The 19,259-nt window shown below is 44.4% G+C and overlaps 1 protein-coding gene across 2 annotated transcripts; it reads right to left on the reverse strand.

Moving 5' to 3' along the window:
• Window positions 1–2,375: 2,375 nt before the first annotated feature.
• Window positions 2,376–6,424, reverse strand: ficd (FIC domain protein adenylyltransferase). Of its 2 annotated transcripts, none has more exons than XM_061039146.1 (3): window positions 5,845–6,424; window positions 3,305–4,620; window positions 2,376–2,952 (listed from the first exon to the last, which is right to left on the reverse strand). In XM_061039146.1, the coding sequence occupies exons 1-2, from the start codon at window positions 6,107–6,109 to the stop codon at window positions 3,539–3,541; spliced, it is 1,347 nt and encodes a 448-aa protein (XP_060895129.1). In that variant the 5' UTR covers window positions 6,110–6,424; the 3' UTR covers window positions 2,376–2,952; window positions 3,305–3,538. The 2 variants fall into 2 exon arrangements, with proteins under 2 accessions (XP_060895129.1, XP_060895130.1); XM_061039147.1 differs by having other exon boundaries at window positions 2,376–2,933; window positions 3,260–4,620.
• Window positions 6,425–19,259: the final 12,835 nt, after the last annotated feature.

The raw sequence follows: 19,259 nt of genomic DNA on the forward strand, positions 1-19,259 counted from the left end.
GTTTGATGAACTTTATTGACAAAAAAAAAAAATTAAACTATTTTTTGGGTTTCTCTGATTTAATGTGAGGGTTTCTGAAGATGTTCGGCAGCAGGGCTAGCAGTGATTTATTGTTTTCTTCCTTTATTTAACTATCATCTCTGATTTAGTGGACTGTTAACTATCGATATTATGCTGCTATAGCGTTGTAGTGTCCTGCTAACAGGTTTGAGTTTCATGGCTTCATCTTATTATAAAATCTGCCCGAATATCAAACTTCTAAACCTTGATATCTGTGGTCGTGTTTTCACATCTGCAGTCTCATCATCTCTCATCTCTGCTGGTACGAGCAGTCTGTTCACGTAAAAAAAAAAAAATCCAGTGATGTTAGTTTCCACAAAGCGGTCCAGTTTGGTACAGTAAACCCTGCTAAACCTCGGAGGTCGTCCATCAGGCCGAGCTACGCGCAGATATTAGTTTAAAAAAACAAAACGACAGCCTTGCAATGACTCTTAAAATGAACAGGATATTCAAACATGGTCATATTTGTGTTTGACCTTTATTATTGCTGTTGCTCAGGAAATGACTATTCTTTTGACCAATCAACGGACTGCAGTGTGTCTAGCTCCGCCCTGTAGGGTCGGATCAGTACGCCCCACACCCTGACAGAAGGGACGCAAAGAAGGGATCGGTTATTTCGGTATCCTTAACCAACTTTTGACAGTGGAGATGAATGTGAACTGAACTGAACTGAACCGTGTGGTGGAAACAGGGCTGAAGAGATTTGGAGGGAAAAGTACCACACCCCCACATATTACCTGGTTGAAGTCAAAGAGATAAAATAAACAGGAGAACGCTTGCTTTGGGTTTGAAAAGTTTCAGAAGTTTATCAGTCTGGAAGCCCGAAGCGGATATGCATCCAGATGTTTCAAGACATTTTCCCCCTGTGAGAACGAAAACATTTTCTTGAGATCTTATGTTTCTCAACAACGCTGGTTTTTCCCGTGATAATTTTTTCAGCAGTTTTCTTGAGATCTCGACAAATTAACCGTTTATAACAGGAAAGCCAGCGTTGTTGTCTCAAGATAACGTGACAAGTAGTCGAGGACTCTAGAAAAAAACTAAGTGTACTCGTTATCACCAGAAAACAGGGTTCAATGAAATGTGTGCATATCTGACCTTTTCATTTTCGGGGGGTTTTTGCCTTTATCTGACAGGACAGTGGATACAGTGTGATATGGGGGGGGGGGGGAGAGAGTGGGGAATGACCTGTAGGGAAGGAGCAGCAGCTCAGATTCGAACCTGGTTCCTCTGCTCAGAGGACTACAGCCTCTGTACATGGTGGTGTGACTTAACCGCTAGGCCATCAGCATCTGGAACTTTAAAAAAAATATTAAATTGTTCAAAGTCTAAAATAAACAATGCGGTCATTTTTCTGTTCTGCACCAAGATCATTGATTGGACAATAAAAAAAACATTTGATTGCATCATCTTGAGCCAATGAAATTAAGATCGCCGACTTTGTAATGTTCTCAACTTTTTTACAACTTAACGAGATATTGATGTTGTTAATAAAGGTCACATATTCTGCACAATAGACTTCACCATGTTTGTCTAACACTAATGTGTGTCCCTCATCCATCTACAAACCCCTCAATGATGAGACATTTACATATTTAAAGGTACAGACACAGAAACAGCCTGTTCTGATCAGGGCTGAAATAGAGGGGTTTATAGACATGATGAAATACAGGATCAGAGTGGATTTAGAACAAGACACTTCACACACATGTTTTGAGGAGCTCTGAGATTTATTTAACCTGGTTGAGGAGGAGGAGAATATGTGACCTTTAAAGTCTCAGTAAGCTCTTCAGTTTTCTTTCATATGATCGACTTCATTCAGCACCATCGTCCGCTCGAGAGCAGAGAATCTATGCAGTTTCTCCATTTCAGTCTGCACATGTTAAGAACCAGATCAGTCCTCAACTTTCTGTTTAAATATAAATCCAGAACGTTCAGGATCATACTCAGAAGGTCGCCGTAGTTTGTAATAGATGAACATCTAAAGACAGATGGGATATAAGCTATATGTGTTTCTCTCACCACTGTGGCCTGATCCAAAAAAAAATCAGTTTCCTGTTCGGTGTTAGAGTGCTGTGAGTGAGTCGCTGTTCTGTAGTCAGTGTTTTATGTTTCATAAAAATAACAGTTCTTGTTTTTTTAGTTGTAGTGTTTATTTTCCTGCTGGTTTCATCATCGACTCGTGTGTACGTACTTCCTGTAAGAAAGTGATTTTTCTTCTTCTGTTAAACTTTAAAAAATAAAGTTGTGTTAAAGATCCCACTCCGATGCGCCCAGCTTTATTTATTCTGAAAAAAGGACTAAACAACAAACCGTCAGTGATGAGAACTCTTTATTTGAAAATAGAATAAATTATCACATGAATGAAAGTGCTTTATTGTGCGATCAAACATCACCTGCTTCCCAAAGGTAGATAAGTTAGGGTTCATACACTCAAACCATCAAATAGTTAAAGAGAACTCAGTCCTCACATCAGCAGAGGTCAAACTGCAGAGTGTTTTAAGAAGGGGTCGAGACGAGGACGGGGGTCACTCAAGTCTCGGAGTGAACAAAAGGTTTCTACAGGTGTTGTAGTTCTCCAAATCTGTCTTCATCTCGAGACCACTTTTTAAAGGTCTCGGAATCAAAAGCATTTCAATCGGTCTTGTCTAGGTCTCAGACTGGGCGGACTCCAGATTTTAAATCAAGACCACCACTGATAGACTATATTTCCACATCATTACTGTGATGAGAAGGAAAACAACCCTTTCTGAAAGAACAAATAACTCACACATAATTCGGTTACAGCCACAACCTTCCCGGCGCACACAAGTGGAGGACTTTTCACTGATATTTATGGTCTTAGTCTTGACCCGTCCCCTACATGTCTTGGTCTTGACTCGGTCTCGATCCCTAAATGTCTCGGCCTTGTCTCGGTCTCTGTCCCTAAATGTCTTGGTCTTGACTCGGTCTCTGTCCCTAAATGTCTTGGTCTTGACTCGGTCTCTGTCCCTAAATGTCTTGGTCTTGACTCGGTCTTGTCTCGGTCTCGATCCCTAAATGTCTCGGTCTTGACTCGGTCTCTGTCCCTAAATGTCTTGGTCTTGTCTCGGTCTCGGTCTCGATCCCTAAATGTCTTGGTCTTGTCTCGGTCTCGGTCTCGATCCCTAAATGTCTTGGTCTTGTCTCGGTCTCGATCCCTAAATGTCTCGGTCTTGACTCGGTCTCTGTCCCTAAATGTCTTGGTCTTGTCTCGGTCTTGGACCACTCTGGTCTCGTTATTGTGGTCTTGACTACAACACTAGTTTCTACTAATCGAGCAGGAAAGGTATTTGTATTAAAGAAAACCTAGATGCAGATTAATTTGCCAGATTTTAACTGAACACACAATCCAGCAGAAACCAGGAAATGACAGCGTGGGACATCAAACAAACTTTGAGTCAGGATTCTTTTGAAATAATGAAAAACCTCCTGTTCCCTTTGTCCTCCAGCTCTCGGCTCAGTTGTGGATGGGGATGGTCTGTTTGCAGTCGGGACAGGCCTGCTCCTGTCGGGCCCCGGGCAGCCCCACGGCGTGCTCCGTCGTAGAGATCAACAGCGTGTCCAGTGTGATCTCGGTACATCGGGCTATGAAGCGAATAAAGGGCCGCACGTCGCCCTCATTGGCTGTGTCTAACGCCGTGTAGTACTCCGCTCTTTGTTCCTTCCTGATAGTGATCGGGGGGTATCGCGCCTGCATGAGCACGAGATTCATGAGCAGCCGCGACGTGCGGCCGTTGCCGTCCACAAACGGGTGCACGTACACCAGTTTGTAGTGGGCGAGAGCGGCGTACTCCACAGGGTGCAGCTGCAGCGCCTCGTCCGTGTTGAGCCACTGAACCAGCTCCTGCATGTGTCTCTGCAGGTCCTGAGGGTGCGGCGGGATGTGATGGCCCACGAACACCTGGTTGGTGCGCAGCCTCCCTCCCTCCACCGGGTCCACGTAGCCGAGCACCCGCCGGTGGATCTCCAGGATGTCGCCGACAGTCATGGCTCCCGATCTGGACAGCAGCGTGGTGTTGATGTACTTCATGGCGGCGTCCACACCGATGGCCTCGTTCTGCTCCTGAAGGCTCTTCCCGGGGACGGCGTAGCGCGTCTCGATGATGTGACGGATCTCCGACAGCGTGAGCGTGCTGCCTTCGATGGCCACCGTGTGGTAGATGTGGTGATAGTAGGTTTCCTCCATCACGCGGCGGAGAGCGGAGTTACCTTTGGGAATGGACATAAGCCGGCGCACTTTACTGTCAATGATGCCGAAGTGCCGCTGGTCGATCTCCTCCACCAGGGGCAGCGTGCGGTCTCTGCTGACCAGGGCTCTCTCGTTACACGGCGAGATGGCCAAAGCTTTGGTGTAGAGGTGGTCGGCCTGGACGATGTCCTTCTCCTCCTCCAGGATGGTCCCCAGCTCCGTCAGGGCGTCCACAAAGCCCGGGTTCATGCTGAGAGCGTGCGCCAGCAGCTTGTGGGCCTTCTCCCTCTTCCCCAGTTTCTTCATCTCCTGAGCCTGCTGCAGCGCCGCTTTGGCCTCCAGCTGCATCTCTGCAACCACAGTATGAAGCATGAGGGTCAAACATTTCAAACTGTGGTACAATATCCGTTATCTGAATAATCGGTACAACTGAAAAGTATCAAAACTTTTAAAATACTTAAAATCTTCAGTCATATTTTTAACTCAAAAGCTGCCCTGAAGGAAAGAGAGAGAGCACTATTGCTCGCCATTTTTGGTAATTAAAAACAAGAAATGACTCCATGTTTGGGTGCCTAGGCGCCCGCTCCAGCTACCAGATACATTTCCAGACTTGGTCCGCACCGGGACTTGAACCGGCATCCCTCTGGTTCCCAACACAAGTCACTACAGACTGAGTTACACCAAACATCTACAGCCACAACCTTCCCGGCGCACACAAGTTGAGGATTTTTCACTGATATTTATGGTCTTAGTCTTGACTCGGTCTCGATTCCTAAATGTCTTGGTCTTAGTCTTGACTCGGTCTCGATTCCTAAATGTCTTGGTCTTGGTCTTGACTCGGTCTTGATTCCTAAATGTCTTGGTCTTGACTCGGTCTCGATTCCTAAATGTCTTGGTCTTGGTCTTGACTCGGTCTCGGTCCCTAAATGTCTTGGTCTTGACTCGGTCTCGGTCCCTAAATGTCTTGGTCTTGGTCTTTGTCTTGACTCGGTCTCGGTCCCTAAATGTCTTGGTCTTGATTCCTAAATGTCTTGACTCGGTCTTGATTCCTAAATGTCTTGGTCTTGGTCTTGATTCCTAAATGTCTTGACTCGGTCTCGGTCCCTAAATGTCTCGGTCTTGACTCTGTCTCGGTCCCTAAATGTCTTGGTCTTGACTCGGTCTCGATTGCTAAATGTCTTGGTCTTGGTCTTGACTCGGTCTCGGTCCCTAAATGTCTTGGTCTTGACTCCTAAATGTCTTGGTCTTGGTCTTGACTCGGTCTCTGTCCCTAAATGTCTTGGTCTTGTCTCGGTCTCGATTCCTAAATGTCTTGGTCTTGGTCTTGACTCGGTCTCGGTCCCTAAATGTCTCGGTCTTGACTCGGTCTCGATTCCTAAATGTCTTGGTCTTGGTCTTGACTCGGTCTCTGTCCCTAAATGTCTTGGTCTTGACTCGGTCTCTGTCCCTAAATGTCTTGGTCTTGGTTAGACCAAACATCTCACAACCTGAGACATAACAGGAAGTCCACAGGTGGTCCTGATTAATAATACACTGGACAGGTACGTAAACATGAAGTACACCTGTGTTTGTACCTTTGCTGGGTTTGGACCTCTGAGGCAGCACATCAAGCGCAGTGAAGGGGACAGTGAGGCTGGTGGACTGCACAGTCTGCTGAGGGGCCCCCCACAGCTGGCAGCGCAGCAGGGCGATGCCTTTTCGGGCGGCGCAGCACTCGTCCTCCACCCCCACCAGGGGCATCAGGAGGGCCACCAGAGAGCCGAGGAGGACACACAGCAGCGGGCCCCATCCTCCGAGGAGACGGCCGCTGGTGCACCGCAGCACCGTCACAGCAGCCATGACGACCCCGGGTTAAAGCGTCCATCCTCCGGCGACACGGCCCCCCATGCACACCCGGTGAAGTGAAGCGAAGAGCGGCTTAAAGGAGGGGAAACACCGCCAACATGACAGCTGAGAGTCAACGAAACCTCCGGGAATAATTCAGCTGAGTCTCAGATGTCACAGCTCCTCCGTCAGCGGCTACGTGACTGAGAGCGGAAAACTTTAACACCGACAAATCACCGATAAGACCGCGATTTGTTTGTTCTCAGCGTCAGCAGAGTTGTGTACAAAATACACAAATCATCCACTTCCTCGGCACGAGCCAACAACCTGCCCTATGATTGGTCACAGCGACATTAAAGGGCGACGCCGATTGGCTGGAAAGGCAGCAATACAAGAAATGGTTCGTAGTGAGCTGTGATTGGTGGATGAAGAGACGGAGTTGATGCTGCCTTCAGGTGCTCCTTGGAGCCATCGTATTTCCCAGTTGTACAGTCGTAACGACGACACACACATTCAAGTTCTGTCGCAGAATTAAGAACATTTAATGAGTTTAAAATGAGTTTAACTACAGCTAATAGATACAGACACTAAAATGTCGAACTTCTAAACATAAACGATATAGCAACTATTAATAATAATATATCTTTTTACTGTCTGTTGTTGAAACTCTCCCATTTATGCTGCGCACAAACGTCACAACTCGGCATCTCGGGTATCATTGAAATGTCCCAATTTCCCACTCATAATTACGACTTTGAAGGGCCGTTCATTATTGCAGTAAGACGTCATAACAGTCTATGGTCATAACTCGTTAATACAGACAGTAAATTTGATATTCCCGAGGGGCACTTGAAGGCAGCATTAGTCTTACTGAACACATCAACGTCAACACAATATCAAAATCAATAAAAAGGTAGATTTCTATTTGAACATATTACTGTATTCTCATTGTTCTTGTTGTTATATTTATAACTTTTATCACATCTAGTTTATTATTTATATGTTTTTGTTTATTTTAGCCTACATATAGTTGACGTTTGCATATTTCTTCCTTATATCATGCTTATATCTTACAGTGAAACCGTAACTCTTCTGGAAGCTTTTAAGATCTAAACAGTGTTCAGGGACCCATTTTTTCCCTTTTCAATAAAGTTTGTGTATTTATTTCAGAAAATGCAGCACTGAATTGTATCACTTCTCCAACTTTCAAATTTCTCTACCAAATCTACAAAGTGCTCCTTTAATGTTGCATCTCACGAGTCTATCTGAAAAGACTCTAATTCATACACACACATTTAACAGTGTTTACATTAAACCCATCACGAGGTTTTACAAGATTAAATTGTATCTATAGATGGGAGCTACGGCTCTGTTCAGTGATCTGGATCTTTTGGCTACCTCTTCATTTGGTAGGCTGCCATCTTGGCTTAGTGACATCAGACAAACTGAGCAGTTTTTGTAACCGATGGTTGATATGTGTGCAGGTATTTCACTGAAATTATTCTTTTTATAAATATACTAAAGTATAGAATTTCCAGAATCAAAGGTGCTATTTCCCAACAGGCAAGGCAGGCAACTGCTTGTGTCCCCCTGAGGGATGACAAACTTTAAACCAAAGCAGCGTCCCAAAATGTGCAATTTTGCAATGACCCAACGTGAATGTCTTTGCAATGTGGGAGGAGGCAAGAGTACCCACCGTGCATCCTAAAGCTGTGTGTGATACTTTTAATAACTCAGCAACTCATCTCAATGAAACTGCACAAACAGACAGAAGAGGGCAGCGTTGCTCTGTAATGAAACAGTTAAAGGGAATCCTCCAGAGTCTGCAGTATCTGTTCTGCCTTTAATCTCAGTACAATCAGGAGGATGAATTATTCTGCACGCAGTTTGTAAAAGAATTACATGAATGTGTTAAAACAAGATCAAGATGTGTTTCTCCTCAGTCTTTCCTGCTACCTTTTCTAAAGTATTTAAAACCTTTTAGTTTGTTTAACAGGAGTCCTTCATGTTCCCAGTGTGGATCAGTTTCATGTATTTTTTATTATAAGCTAAACTTTAACATGTCCCTTTTTAAATAATGACTTATCCTTTAGAGAAACGAGCTCCAGCTGGCTGCAGCCTGTGTTGATGAGGATTGATTCCTGGCTGCGTGTCAAAGCCAACATTATTAGACGTATCCTCAGCAGATGGCAGACTGCTGCTGCCTCTAAATAGCTCATAGCCACTGATGCTGCGGCATCCCACTGCCACCACAGACGGTCAGGGAGAGTTATGAATGAACATCCGTGGTGTTGATTTTTGTAGCGGAGAGGAGATGTGTTAAGCCTGTCTGAAAGCTGGGGTTTAGAATTTGTCAGGTTACGTTGCCCTGTGTTCCTCTCAGTGGACTGTGGAGCTGCACGCTGACACATTTAACTCCACAGAGCCGACCTGAGCTGCCTGATCGAGCTGCGTTATTTACACGTACACACACTTCTCAATGCAAAGAAGAGTCTGAAGCAAAAAAAAGTTGTAAAAAGCCAAGATCATCTTCAGAACAACTTTTCATCCTCCAAGAGGGCGGATGGTGTTTATGAAAAATGAAGTGAAACAGAGAATGAATCAACACGCTGACAATGATAAACTGAGATGAGGAGAGGATTCAGGCTTTCAATTTATGCATCTGTGCCTCAAATCAGACTGCAGTAAAACATAACCGCCGCACCGAGGCACTTTTATTATCACGTTGGCAAGAATGCAGCTTTGATTCCATAATGCGTGAACACAGACCCACGGCGGGTTGTAGAGAAGACTGAAGCTTCTCATAAAAACAATAACAGAGAAGCAAAACGTCTTCTTGATGCTCCACAGTGATATCATTTCAAATCTCAATATCAGAGTTAAATAGACTTTGTGCAGTGACACTGTTCAGTAGAGGTGGGAACGGGGGCGATTCTAGAGTCTGTTGGGGCCCTCAGCAAAATTCACTGGGGGCCCCTCAAACTAGCATTCATTTTGCTATTATGTTAAAAAATAATCGGACACCAACTTTAAGTGACACATTGAAGTTATCACGGGAATAGTGGAACGCTTAGCGGTGCTACAACAGTCCGTCAGATGGGGCCCCCTTAGGGAGGTTTTCTACTGTCATGTTTAGGCCCTCAAAAATGTGAGGAACTCGGCACACACATTCTTTACACAGACAATATGACTTCTGCACCGTTGTTGCTCTGGCCCTAATAATCACTTTCAGTACTCGGGGGCTCAGAGGTGCTGCTGGTCAACACTGGGACCGGAGACCATTAGGGGGGCGCCAAAGCAGCGGCCAAAAAATTGACAATTTTGCAACGACGGTAGGAAACCTTGCTAAGGGGTTTCCATCTGACAGAACTCTCTCTTGTCACCCTGCTGAACGCTGGTTGGAGGGCCCCCCCCCCCCCCCATTGATTTTTGCCGAGGACACTATCAGACTCTTGAATCACATAGTTTCAGAAGATTAACTTAAAAAATGAGCTTGCGTCTGGTGGCTTAAGAACACGACCAGTTTTCTTCTTTTAAGAGTTGATATGGATGCTGAGCAGCATCTCAGCATGTGTCAGAAAAGATGTCAGCCTGTCTTCAGAGAGAGGTGAAGACAGGCTGCAGAGAGGAGGACAAAAACAGCCGATAAGAAAGACTCCACTTCTCCAGGGGAGGAAGATATCATCCACTTTGAAACGCTGAGCCTCCGCAACCTCACAGGGAAGGCTAGACCGTCTGCCTGAGATCAGGAATCTAGGGAACCAGAGGGATCTAGCTTCAATTTAGTGCACAGTGTAAGGCGATCAAAATAGATGGACACACTTTTTATTTTTTAAATACATTTTTTAAATAATAAAGTGGAAATTCTGTTTCTTATACTCTGTTGTTGAGAGAATTCTTCTCAGACACACAGACCTGCTGACATGCATTAATAGAGCAAGGTCTGCTACACAGGGAGAGCACCAGATCTGCTCAAGGACACCTCTGCAGTACTCAGGGAGTGACCTGGCTCCTCTCCAGCTACCAGAATAACTTCCATATTTTGGTCTGCACAGGAAATTGATCCGGCGACCCTCCGGTTCCCGATGGAGTGAACTACTGCCGCCCCTCTAATAAGATATCAACCTAAACAATACAATCCCTTTCCCTAACGATTCATAATATCAAACAGTACCAAAGTATTTGAAAAAAAAAAAAAACTCCAGATCTTTAGTCATAATTTATCCCAAAGCTGCTGCGAGTGACTGAGAGTGAGCAGTGGTGGTAGATTCAGGTTCTCAGGTCAGCATATGACGTTCATCAAGTCCTTTTTACATTTCATAAAGATGAAAAAGTTACATTTTATGTCTCTTACAAACACACAGAGAGCAGAGGAGGTGACATTACAAAAATACTTTAAACGTATTTGTACAATTTTTTCCAATTTTGGGTACCTTACTTCTGTAATTCTAACTTTGTCACCGTGGTGTCGAAACAGATATTCTAATCGTTTCTTGACTTTTTCTTGTATTGTATCAAAGTTTAAAATGATTGTCTTGTGACACTCCGAGCTCAGTGTGGCCGCGTCACCATCGGTATTTCTCATCACATTAACTCCACGCTCCATGTGTTCACAACATGCACCCGTTCTGTAATTGGCCATACAACTTCTTCAACTACAAGAAGTATTCCATCAAAAGAGAAAATGCTCAGCTGCAATCAAACAGGTGAAAATAACTCAACTCTTTGACTCTCTCCAAAGCAGAAGAGTTCAGGTTTTATGCTTCACTTCCCTGTGTGTCCACCTCGGATGTAATCGATACTGACCGGCTCTCTGATGAGCATGTGGCACAGATGGAGATAGATACACAGATTGACAGATGGATGTCCTTTATTGATCTGGGAAATCTAACGTTACATCAGCAGGTTATGAGAGCACAGAAAGCCCAGGAGGAATAAATACACGGTAAATAAACCCTAACAAGGAATCCTAATGAAGAGAAGTACATAAAAGTCTCATAAAGAGTCAAATTAAGATAAAAAAGAGTCTGTCTGGTCTTTGCAGGGAGGTAGATGTGTGTACTGAAATGCCATTACATTATAGAGATCTGTAAATCTGCTGTGGAGTCATAGACGAGCTGATTGGATGGATCAGTCCTGTAAAGTTTTATTCTTTTCCTCCTGGTTTGGAGCTAAAGTGTCTCTTTACAGACGTCCACATGGGGCCTACATACATCAACAGATCTGACACTTAAAGAGTCAAACTGGAGCGTCTAATAGGATCCCTTCATTGTTGTTTATTTGAGGGCGTCTCTGTGATTCAGGGTAGCACTTTTTAAGACGGGTGCACAACAGAAGAAAGTTAACAAAGACGATCACAATTACAGATACACAAACAGCAAAGAGTCATTCAGTAAAAACAAAAGACGAATGAAAATAAAAACATTAAAACAGGAGAGTTGAAATCTGCAGGCCGGAGCTCTGATAGAAATGATCCGTCAGGTAAAAAGGCAAGTTCATGAAAATGATTTTTTAGGCTTTAAAAGCAGGAACAGAGTCAGCTGAACGGACGGAAAGTGGACGACTGATCCAGAGCCGAGGTGACACAACTGAAGAAGTCCGATCACCCTTTGACCTTAAAACTTGACTCAGGTACGGTGAGCAGGCCTTTAGGCAGCCGGTCTCAGAGGTCTGCTTGGGCAGTCACATGTATTTCATTTTAGAAATGCCACATATACATAAGTAATACATGAAACACACAATAATACCTGCTCATGTTATCAGCTTTCCCCAGTTTCGCCTGGCACTCTTTAAACTGCAGCGTGTTTTTTGTGTCTTCTTTGTCAAATGAATCTCTCCTGACTAAAGAATTAGGAGAATCTGCCAAATGGTCTCGCTTCACTCAACTTTGAGCAGTTGCACTACAGTAGTGACTGCTGAACTTTAACACTTTTCTCTAAATGTGGTCAAAGTTGCACTACAGTAGTGACTGCTGAACTTTAACACTTTTCTCTAAATGTGGTCAAAGTTGCACTAAATGAAGTTGCACTTATCTCCTTCCTCGTGTAAAGCTCTACAACAGTTGTGTGCCGTTGTTGAAAAAGACAAATAATGGCATGAATAGAAGCGGCCTGGGAGCCGTATTGCGGACTAACTCAGAGCCCATCTGGCATATGCTGACAGGAGATAAAACCCTTCAGCTATGGAAACAGAGTCTGTTGTTAAAATCATCGATGAGTGATAATTCTGCTGTCTCCGTGTTGACACAATTAAACGCCTCATGTCACTTTGGGATTCTTATCAGAGGAGAACTGTCTCTGGATGGTGAGGTGCCTCTTATCTTAAACATGTTTTTAATCTCCTGTATTAGTGCTGCCAAGTGACTGCGATGCACAGAACACGATTTCCTCTGCATCTTCTGCAGATTCTAAACAGGAAAATGTGACTACAGCATGATCCTCACACCATCCGACATGTTCACTCCTCAGACGACCTTTTACAGACTGTTAAAATAACCACATGTCTTTTCTCTACTTGCTGGAACTGTGCTTGAAGAGGCAGAAAATCCATCAGTCCACCTGGAAAAGAAGAGACCTGTCAGGGCAGGAAATAAATCCCTCTGGCACAGACTGGTCTCCTCCTCTCTGCTGGCTCTCTCTCTCTCTCTCTCCCTCCTCTGTGGGGCTGCAGTCTGCTCGCCTTTCTATCTGAGGAGAGGCTTTGTTCTGGGTGACAGAGCCTGGTGTCAGAGATAGAGGATCTGCTTAAACAGTCACAGGGAGGGCGATGGTGGCTCTCTTTCCCTCTCTCTGAGTGTGGATGGCTCAGAAAGCAGGGACGACGGGCAGGAGGATGGATGACAGAGTGTCAGTGCAGAAACTGTCCTCAACTGTCTGCATCCAAAATACTGCCCTAAATAGAAAGTGTTCTCTGAAATATCAGACACACACACACACACTCATCTGCAGGCTATAAATCTGGTACAAGATGATCTCATAGGGCGGGACATCTTTGGTTGCCGTCAGCCTGTCCTGGAGCCGCGCCATGAAATCAGAGAGATTAAAGCACCTGCAACAAAAAAGAACCAGATTACAAGCTTTTTTACAACAACCGTAATCTGATGTCATCTCTCGCCAATCCGGCTTCCCGATGAGCCTCAGAGTGCATGCTGGGAGTCCCCTCTGCTGTCCACAGTGCAGGTCAGACAGCTGAGAGGTACATCTGCGTCACACAGATGAATACTGGCGCCCTGTCCCTGCGGCGCCCTGTCACTGACGGATAACACAGTTTTTCTGTCGTCTCTCGAGAAGAGTCTGAAACAAATAGTTCCTGTTTTAACATTTACATTTTTTTCAGACAGACGACTCGAGATGGGCATGAGAGTAACCTTTCCACCAACCAAAGAAAACAATATATCTAACAGATGCTTTTCTTTCTGCCGTTTTCTGTTGAAGCTTTTAGTTTTCCGCCCCCGTGCTTCTGCTCGGTTCATCTGTGTGAACTCTGCTGCAAAACACTGCAAACACTCGCTGCTGCTCGAGTGTCTCTGGCATTTCAGCTGTCCTGACGACAGTGTGTGCCCACAAGTTTCACAGGGAGAATGGACTGCTCTGTATAATTTTTGTCCTGAATACTGTTAAAGCAGCTTGTTGGAGGCGCTCACCGAAGATCTCAGAGTATAACTGCGCTGTCACAAAACACTGTGTTGAAATCTTTGTCGACCTTGCTGCCTTCTGTTCCCTGAACTCTTGTGGAAGCGTGAAAGCTTATCCAATATTTATCCTAGCCCAGCTTTTTCTTTTCTTAGCTTCATCTGTCACCGTCATCATCTGTCTCTTTATGATTTTCAATTGATTTCACAATCATACGTAGGCAACGTTGTGTTTGTCCAGGCAGCCTTGAGAGCTCTGAGTCTGTATTTCTTGAGCCAGTGATGTGATGTCGGGTGTGATTTTGGTGATAGCTAAGTTATTTTTTTCTTCTGCTTCTAAACGAAGAAGCAAATATATACAGTTCTAAAAATAACCCATAGATTTAATTATATTATTCGCAGAAATTAATAAAATGCTGAGACATGTATATTTTATGTACAGGCGATATCAATTCTTGCACCCTTAAAATCAAGAGGGCCTGGCGACCCCCTGGGAAGTTTTGAGCCCCAGGTTGGGAACGACTGGTCTAGGGGACGACACAATCCAACACTGCACACTACACTGCAGTCAGGTGTGTGTGTGTGTGTGTGTGTGTGTGTGTGTGTGTGTGTGTGTGTGTGTGTGTGTGTGTGTGACTGATCGGCTCTGATTGGGTCCAGGTGTGGGGAGCTTATTTACTCTGGGTCTCCAGTTCTCTGTGCTGACTCATTATCTCACCTTCAGAGGTAGTGAGAGGTTCTCCCTGTGGTTTCTCTCGTTCTCTCTCTCTGTGTGTGTGTGTGTGTGTGTGTGTGTGTGTGTGTGTGTGTGTGTGTGTGTGTGTGTATTTAAACACAAACAGAGAACGTTCTGTGTATTTGTTTTCCATTGCCGGTCTCTCAGTGAATAACTGTGCTTTTGTTTCTCCTCCAGCCTTTTGTGTTCAATGTTAAGGCCTCCCTGCAGTCTTCACTTTGTGTTCAATGTTTCTGGGTCTCCTGGACGATTTAGTTTTCAGTCCTCCGCTCGGCAGCCGTGGTTTAGTTCATCATTTTCAGTGCATTATTTAGTTTAGGATGCTTTTTTTGGGCCTTTACAATTTCTTTCTGAAATCTAACGCTTCTGATTTTTGTGGTTATCCGTCTGGAGAAATGTAAGACACCCCCGGGTCCGCACCTGCGCCCCACTTCCCCCCATTGCTGGCAGGTGTTGTGTTTCATAACCCTGATCTCAATATCAATAAAAATAGACGACATTATGATTTTTTTTTATCACAATCTAGTAGCCCGAGTGGCTTGCAGTGTACAGGGAACGTAAAGACGTACTTATTTCTCCCGAGAGAAATGCAGCTCACTAAAGTTACATAATGATGGAAGCAGGTGACCGGGCGCTCTGTGGAAATGGGAAGGACGCCATTCTTCCCGTTGAAAGTTATTGTGCTTTTAGGTCGACTTTGAAACAATTATTTTTCGGTGGAAAAGTAACAGATTGTTGCTTTACGCTTTCTTTAAGATTTGCAGCACTACATGGAATATTCTAGTTTTGCACATTGAGGTTTAATTCAGTTGATAAGACAAACAAACATGGTTTTTTTTCACTTGACTCTCTCCCTCGGGTGAAGTCTCTGGTGCTCCGTCAGCTCAGGGGCCTCACGAGGGCCCACAAGTGAGAAATTGATCCCGCGCAGAGACAGGAGACAAAAATAATGAGGTCGTCATGGAGGGGTCGGCCGTTGGACCAGACCTCCCTCGGGGCTCCTCCTGAGATGTTTTACTTCATTATCTGTCTTCTGTCGAGTGGAGTGGGTGTGTGAGAGACGCCGGATCTGTCAAATGTGGCGGTTCCAGCACTAACAGGGCATATCTCACAGCTCAGAGCGATGACTCAGCATGTGTGGGCGGCTCGTTATTTTCCTCACCCACAGAGCGATGACTGGCCTGTGACTCTGTTTGGTTTCTTTGGGCATGATACACAGGGGAGAACAGAATCAAATCACAGCTCTTTATAACGTCATCAAATCGGACACAATACTACCCGCTGATTGTGTTCACTCGCTTGTGCGTCCCCCGGAAACGGCTCACTGTTAGCGGTTGTGTAACTTGTTTATCAGACTGTGTAAATGCAGGCGGATGATTCTGCTGCAGAGGGAGATCAATGTCAGCGTCCGAGTGCTCTCACTGCTCGCACACTTTGGACTGCTTTTTAAATAAGAACGACTGCAGCCACACAACAGACCATTTTATAACAGTCATTTTGTCAGCTTAGACTCACTGCTGCCTTCACGTAATTAACCATCAGCATTGTTGATGTGAGTTATTTGTCTTTTGTAACCTTTTAAAGAGTGTTACCAAGCAACTGTTCAGTGATTCCTAAAAACAGCGTCATAACGTTGTCTTCATCACAGATACATCAGCTGAGTTTCAATCAGACAAACTACAAAGACCATCATACTTATACGTCATCTAAACTAAAACTAAACGTTTTCACATTAAAAACTAAACTAATCTAAAAAAAAGAGCATTAAAGGAGCAATATGTAACTCTGACACCTAGTGTTTAAAATGGGTACTGCAGTCTAAATTAAAAACATTGTAGAGAGCTGTCTCCCCCCGTCCCCTCCTCTCTAGAGTCGATGCTCACGCAGGTCACCATGTGGTGGACACTGAAGCTTCAGTGTTTATCCAGCTCTGCATGGGTCTGTAAACCTTTCTGTGTTCTAACCTCTCTCCATTTTTCAAAAGCATCTCCAATATTGATCCTAGTTTGAGCACGTTTCTGCTCGTGGAGCTTATTAGAAACATGCAGAGGCTTTTTAGGTCGGGTACAATCACTTCTATCTGAACCACTTCTCTTGCCCGCTTCCATCTCTGCAACACCTGTTGACCTGATAACTGCTCTCATATCTGACAAACAGAGGGGCGTCCAAAATGGCCGTGTGGGGGTCGCCTTAAAACCGCCTACCTTCTCTGGTCCAAACAAATCCAGAGCATTCAGGACCAGAATCTAAAGTTAGAAGGAGGACATACTGGCTGCTGCATTGTTGTCAGAGAAGCCAGCACTTCAACATAGCATGTTTCCTTAATGTCTGATCATATAGTAAGATCACTTTATCATTTCACTCACTACATATTTAAAAGATTGGAACTTAGACAATCTCTTTACGTAAGAAACAATCTTATTTTACTGAACACAGTTGAGTAAAAAATCGTGCCCTGAGGATTTTGTGGTGTGAATTATGAACGAGGGAATCCTTCAAGCGTCTTCATTGAGTGGAAAACGAAAACCCAGCACGCCTCCTCACATGACAGCACGATGCTGGCAGGTGGTATTTGCGCTCCAAAGGCATCCAACTCCAGCATCATCTGATTAATTATTGTGGGCCCATATGGTGATCATACAAGGACCCATCTGGAGGGTGACTCCGGCTTATTAAACAAACACAAATCGCCGGCAGCACGTTCTCTCTCCATTCCTTCCCTGCAGCTAAACATTTGTGAGTCCTGCCTGTCAGAATGACGGTGTCGCAGCTTTATCACCATCGTGCACGCTGCAGAAAAGAGAAGACAATTCCACAAACTTATTCCAGATTTTCATTTAAACATTCCCACAACTTAGATCGGCATCCTATAGCCCCCATAGCCACTTAACATTACAGTCATGCAGCGCCACTAACACTGTGTGAAACATCGCTTTGAGAGTTTTGTTTAGGCCGTATGTTGGTTTACAGGAACCGGGATTAACGCCATGGCTGTGCAGTCAGACCATAAAGACTAACAGTTTACTATTTACAGTCTATGTGTCAAACACAGAAAACACTCAGGAGTCTCTCTTCTGGTTATTTATCAGAGAAAGGTTTCCGAGGGATGACGCAAAATCACTGATGGTTTGTAATCCAAACAGAAAACGTACAACACATCATCTCATGATGAACAACTCAAATTAACATTAGTGTCTCCTTCGAACTGAAAGGAGTCAGTTGAGGTGGTTAAGGCATCTGATTAGGATGCCTCCTGGACGCCTCCCTTTGGAAGTTGGCACGCCCAACTGGGAGTAGACCATGAGGTAGACCCAGAGTTCGCTGGAACATCTGGGAATCCCCCAGGAGGAGCTGGAAAACACTGCTGAGGAGGGAGACGTTTTAGTTGATTTACTGTGCCTGCTGCAACCGCGACCCGACCTCAGATAAGTGGAAGTAAATGGAGAAATGGATGGATTAATATCAAGGGTGCTAGATAGATTTAATTAATTCAATCAAAGAAAGTCACATTTAAAACACAGATATAATTGTTGCCAGAAGCCCAGAGTTATCCCCCTTTATGCCTCTCCTCCTATTTCCTGGTCCTCCTGACAGAAAGCTCCTCCCCCAGGTGAATGTGTTTTCACACACGCACTCCTGAACATTTCCAGAATGTTTCTTGGACGGTCTGTCCCTGAAATCATCTTGAGATGCTTATTCACGCGTATCCCTCATGGTGGGAAGTTTTCCCCGTCGGACGTTGGGGGGATTGTCTCCAGAGGCCAGACAGGAGGCTTTTCGCCTGTTACTTGATTGACCAAAAGTTAGTTTGAGTCAACATTTCCAATAAGGCGATTGCCACTGATTGGCTTCCAAATCGATAAAGGAATGAGCTTATCAGAACAAATTAGTCTTCATAACCAGGCTGTAAACATGTCTGTTTCTGCTGTAAAAATGGGTTTTCTCCAATGGGTGTGTATGTGACGCTCAGGGCTTCTGGACACTTCTGTGCATGAACGTTATTTCTTAATGTGAAACAAAAGTGTTGTCGTCATGTCGTGGAGAAATCATGTCTCTTCTCCGCTCTCTGTGGATGGAAACCTGAGAATGTAAAGATGTAACATGCAGCCATGAAGGCCCATCTGTGCATATTACTGCTGTCACACAACCAACACTAATCCTCCAGAGTATATAGTGTGTATGTGTGTGTGTGTGTGTGTGTGTGTGTGTGTGTGTGTGTGTGTGTGTGTGTGTGTGTGTGTGTGTGTCCTCTCTCTCACCGTCTGCACAAAATCACATAGAAAAAACATACAAGCTTCCTGATTGGAGCCTCTTTTCATCTCAACTCAATTTCCTGAATCCATGTTGAGTGTAGCTCACCGGGTCACTTTGAATGATTAAATAAAACGTAGCGTCTTTACGGGGCTCTGAGAGTCAGATGATGATGATGATGATGATGAAATATTTAGTTTAATACAAAGCTCATGCCGTCAGTACAGTACATCACAGATATAATCTTTTTTCACATATTTTACATAAAGGAAGGAATAAGAATAAAGGAAGATGTTTTATTTGCTTCTTTTAGCTTCTGTGAGGATTTTTTAGCTGTTGACAGTTAAGGTCCCATTCTCAGGACGATCTAAAATCAGAAGACTGCAGAAGACTTTGGGAACCCCTGATATATAACGTATCAATCATGCGCCTTCATGACAGAAATTTAGCCTTCAGTTATTGTGAATAACAAGTGGCCCGTTTGCTGTGAACAGAAAGGGTGCTAGGATACAGGGCCACACGGACGAGAAAAAGTATTGAGTAAATAA

This window comes from Labrus mixtus, chromosome 5 (assembly GCF_963584025.1).
Source record: "Labrus mixtus chromosome 5, fLabMix1.1, whole genome shotgun sequence".
NCBI lineage: Eukaryota > Metazoa > Chordata > Actinopteri > Labriformes > Labridae > Labrus > Labrus mixtus.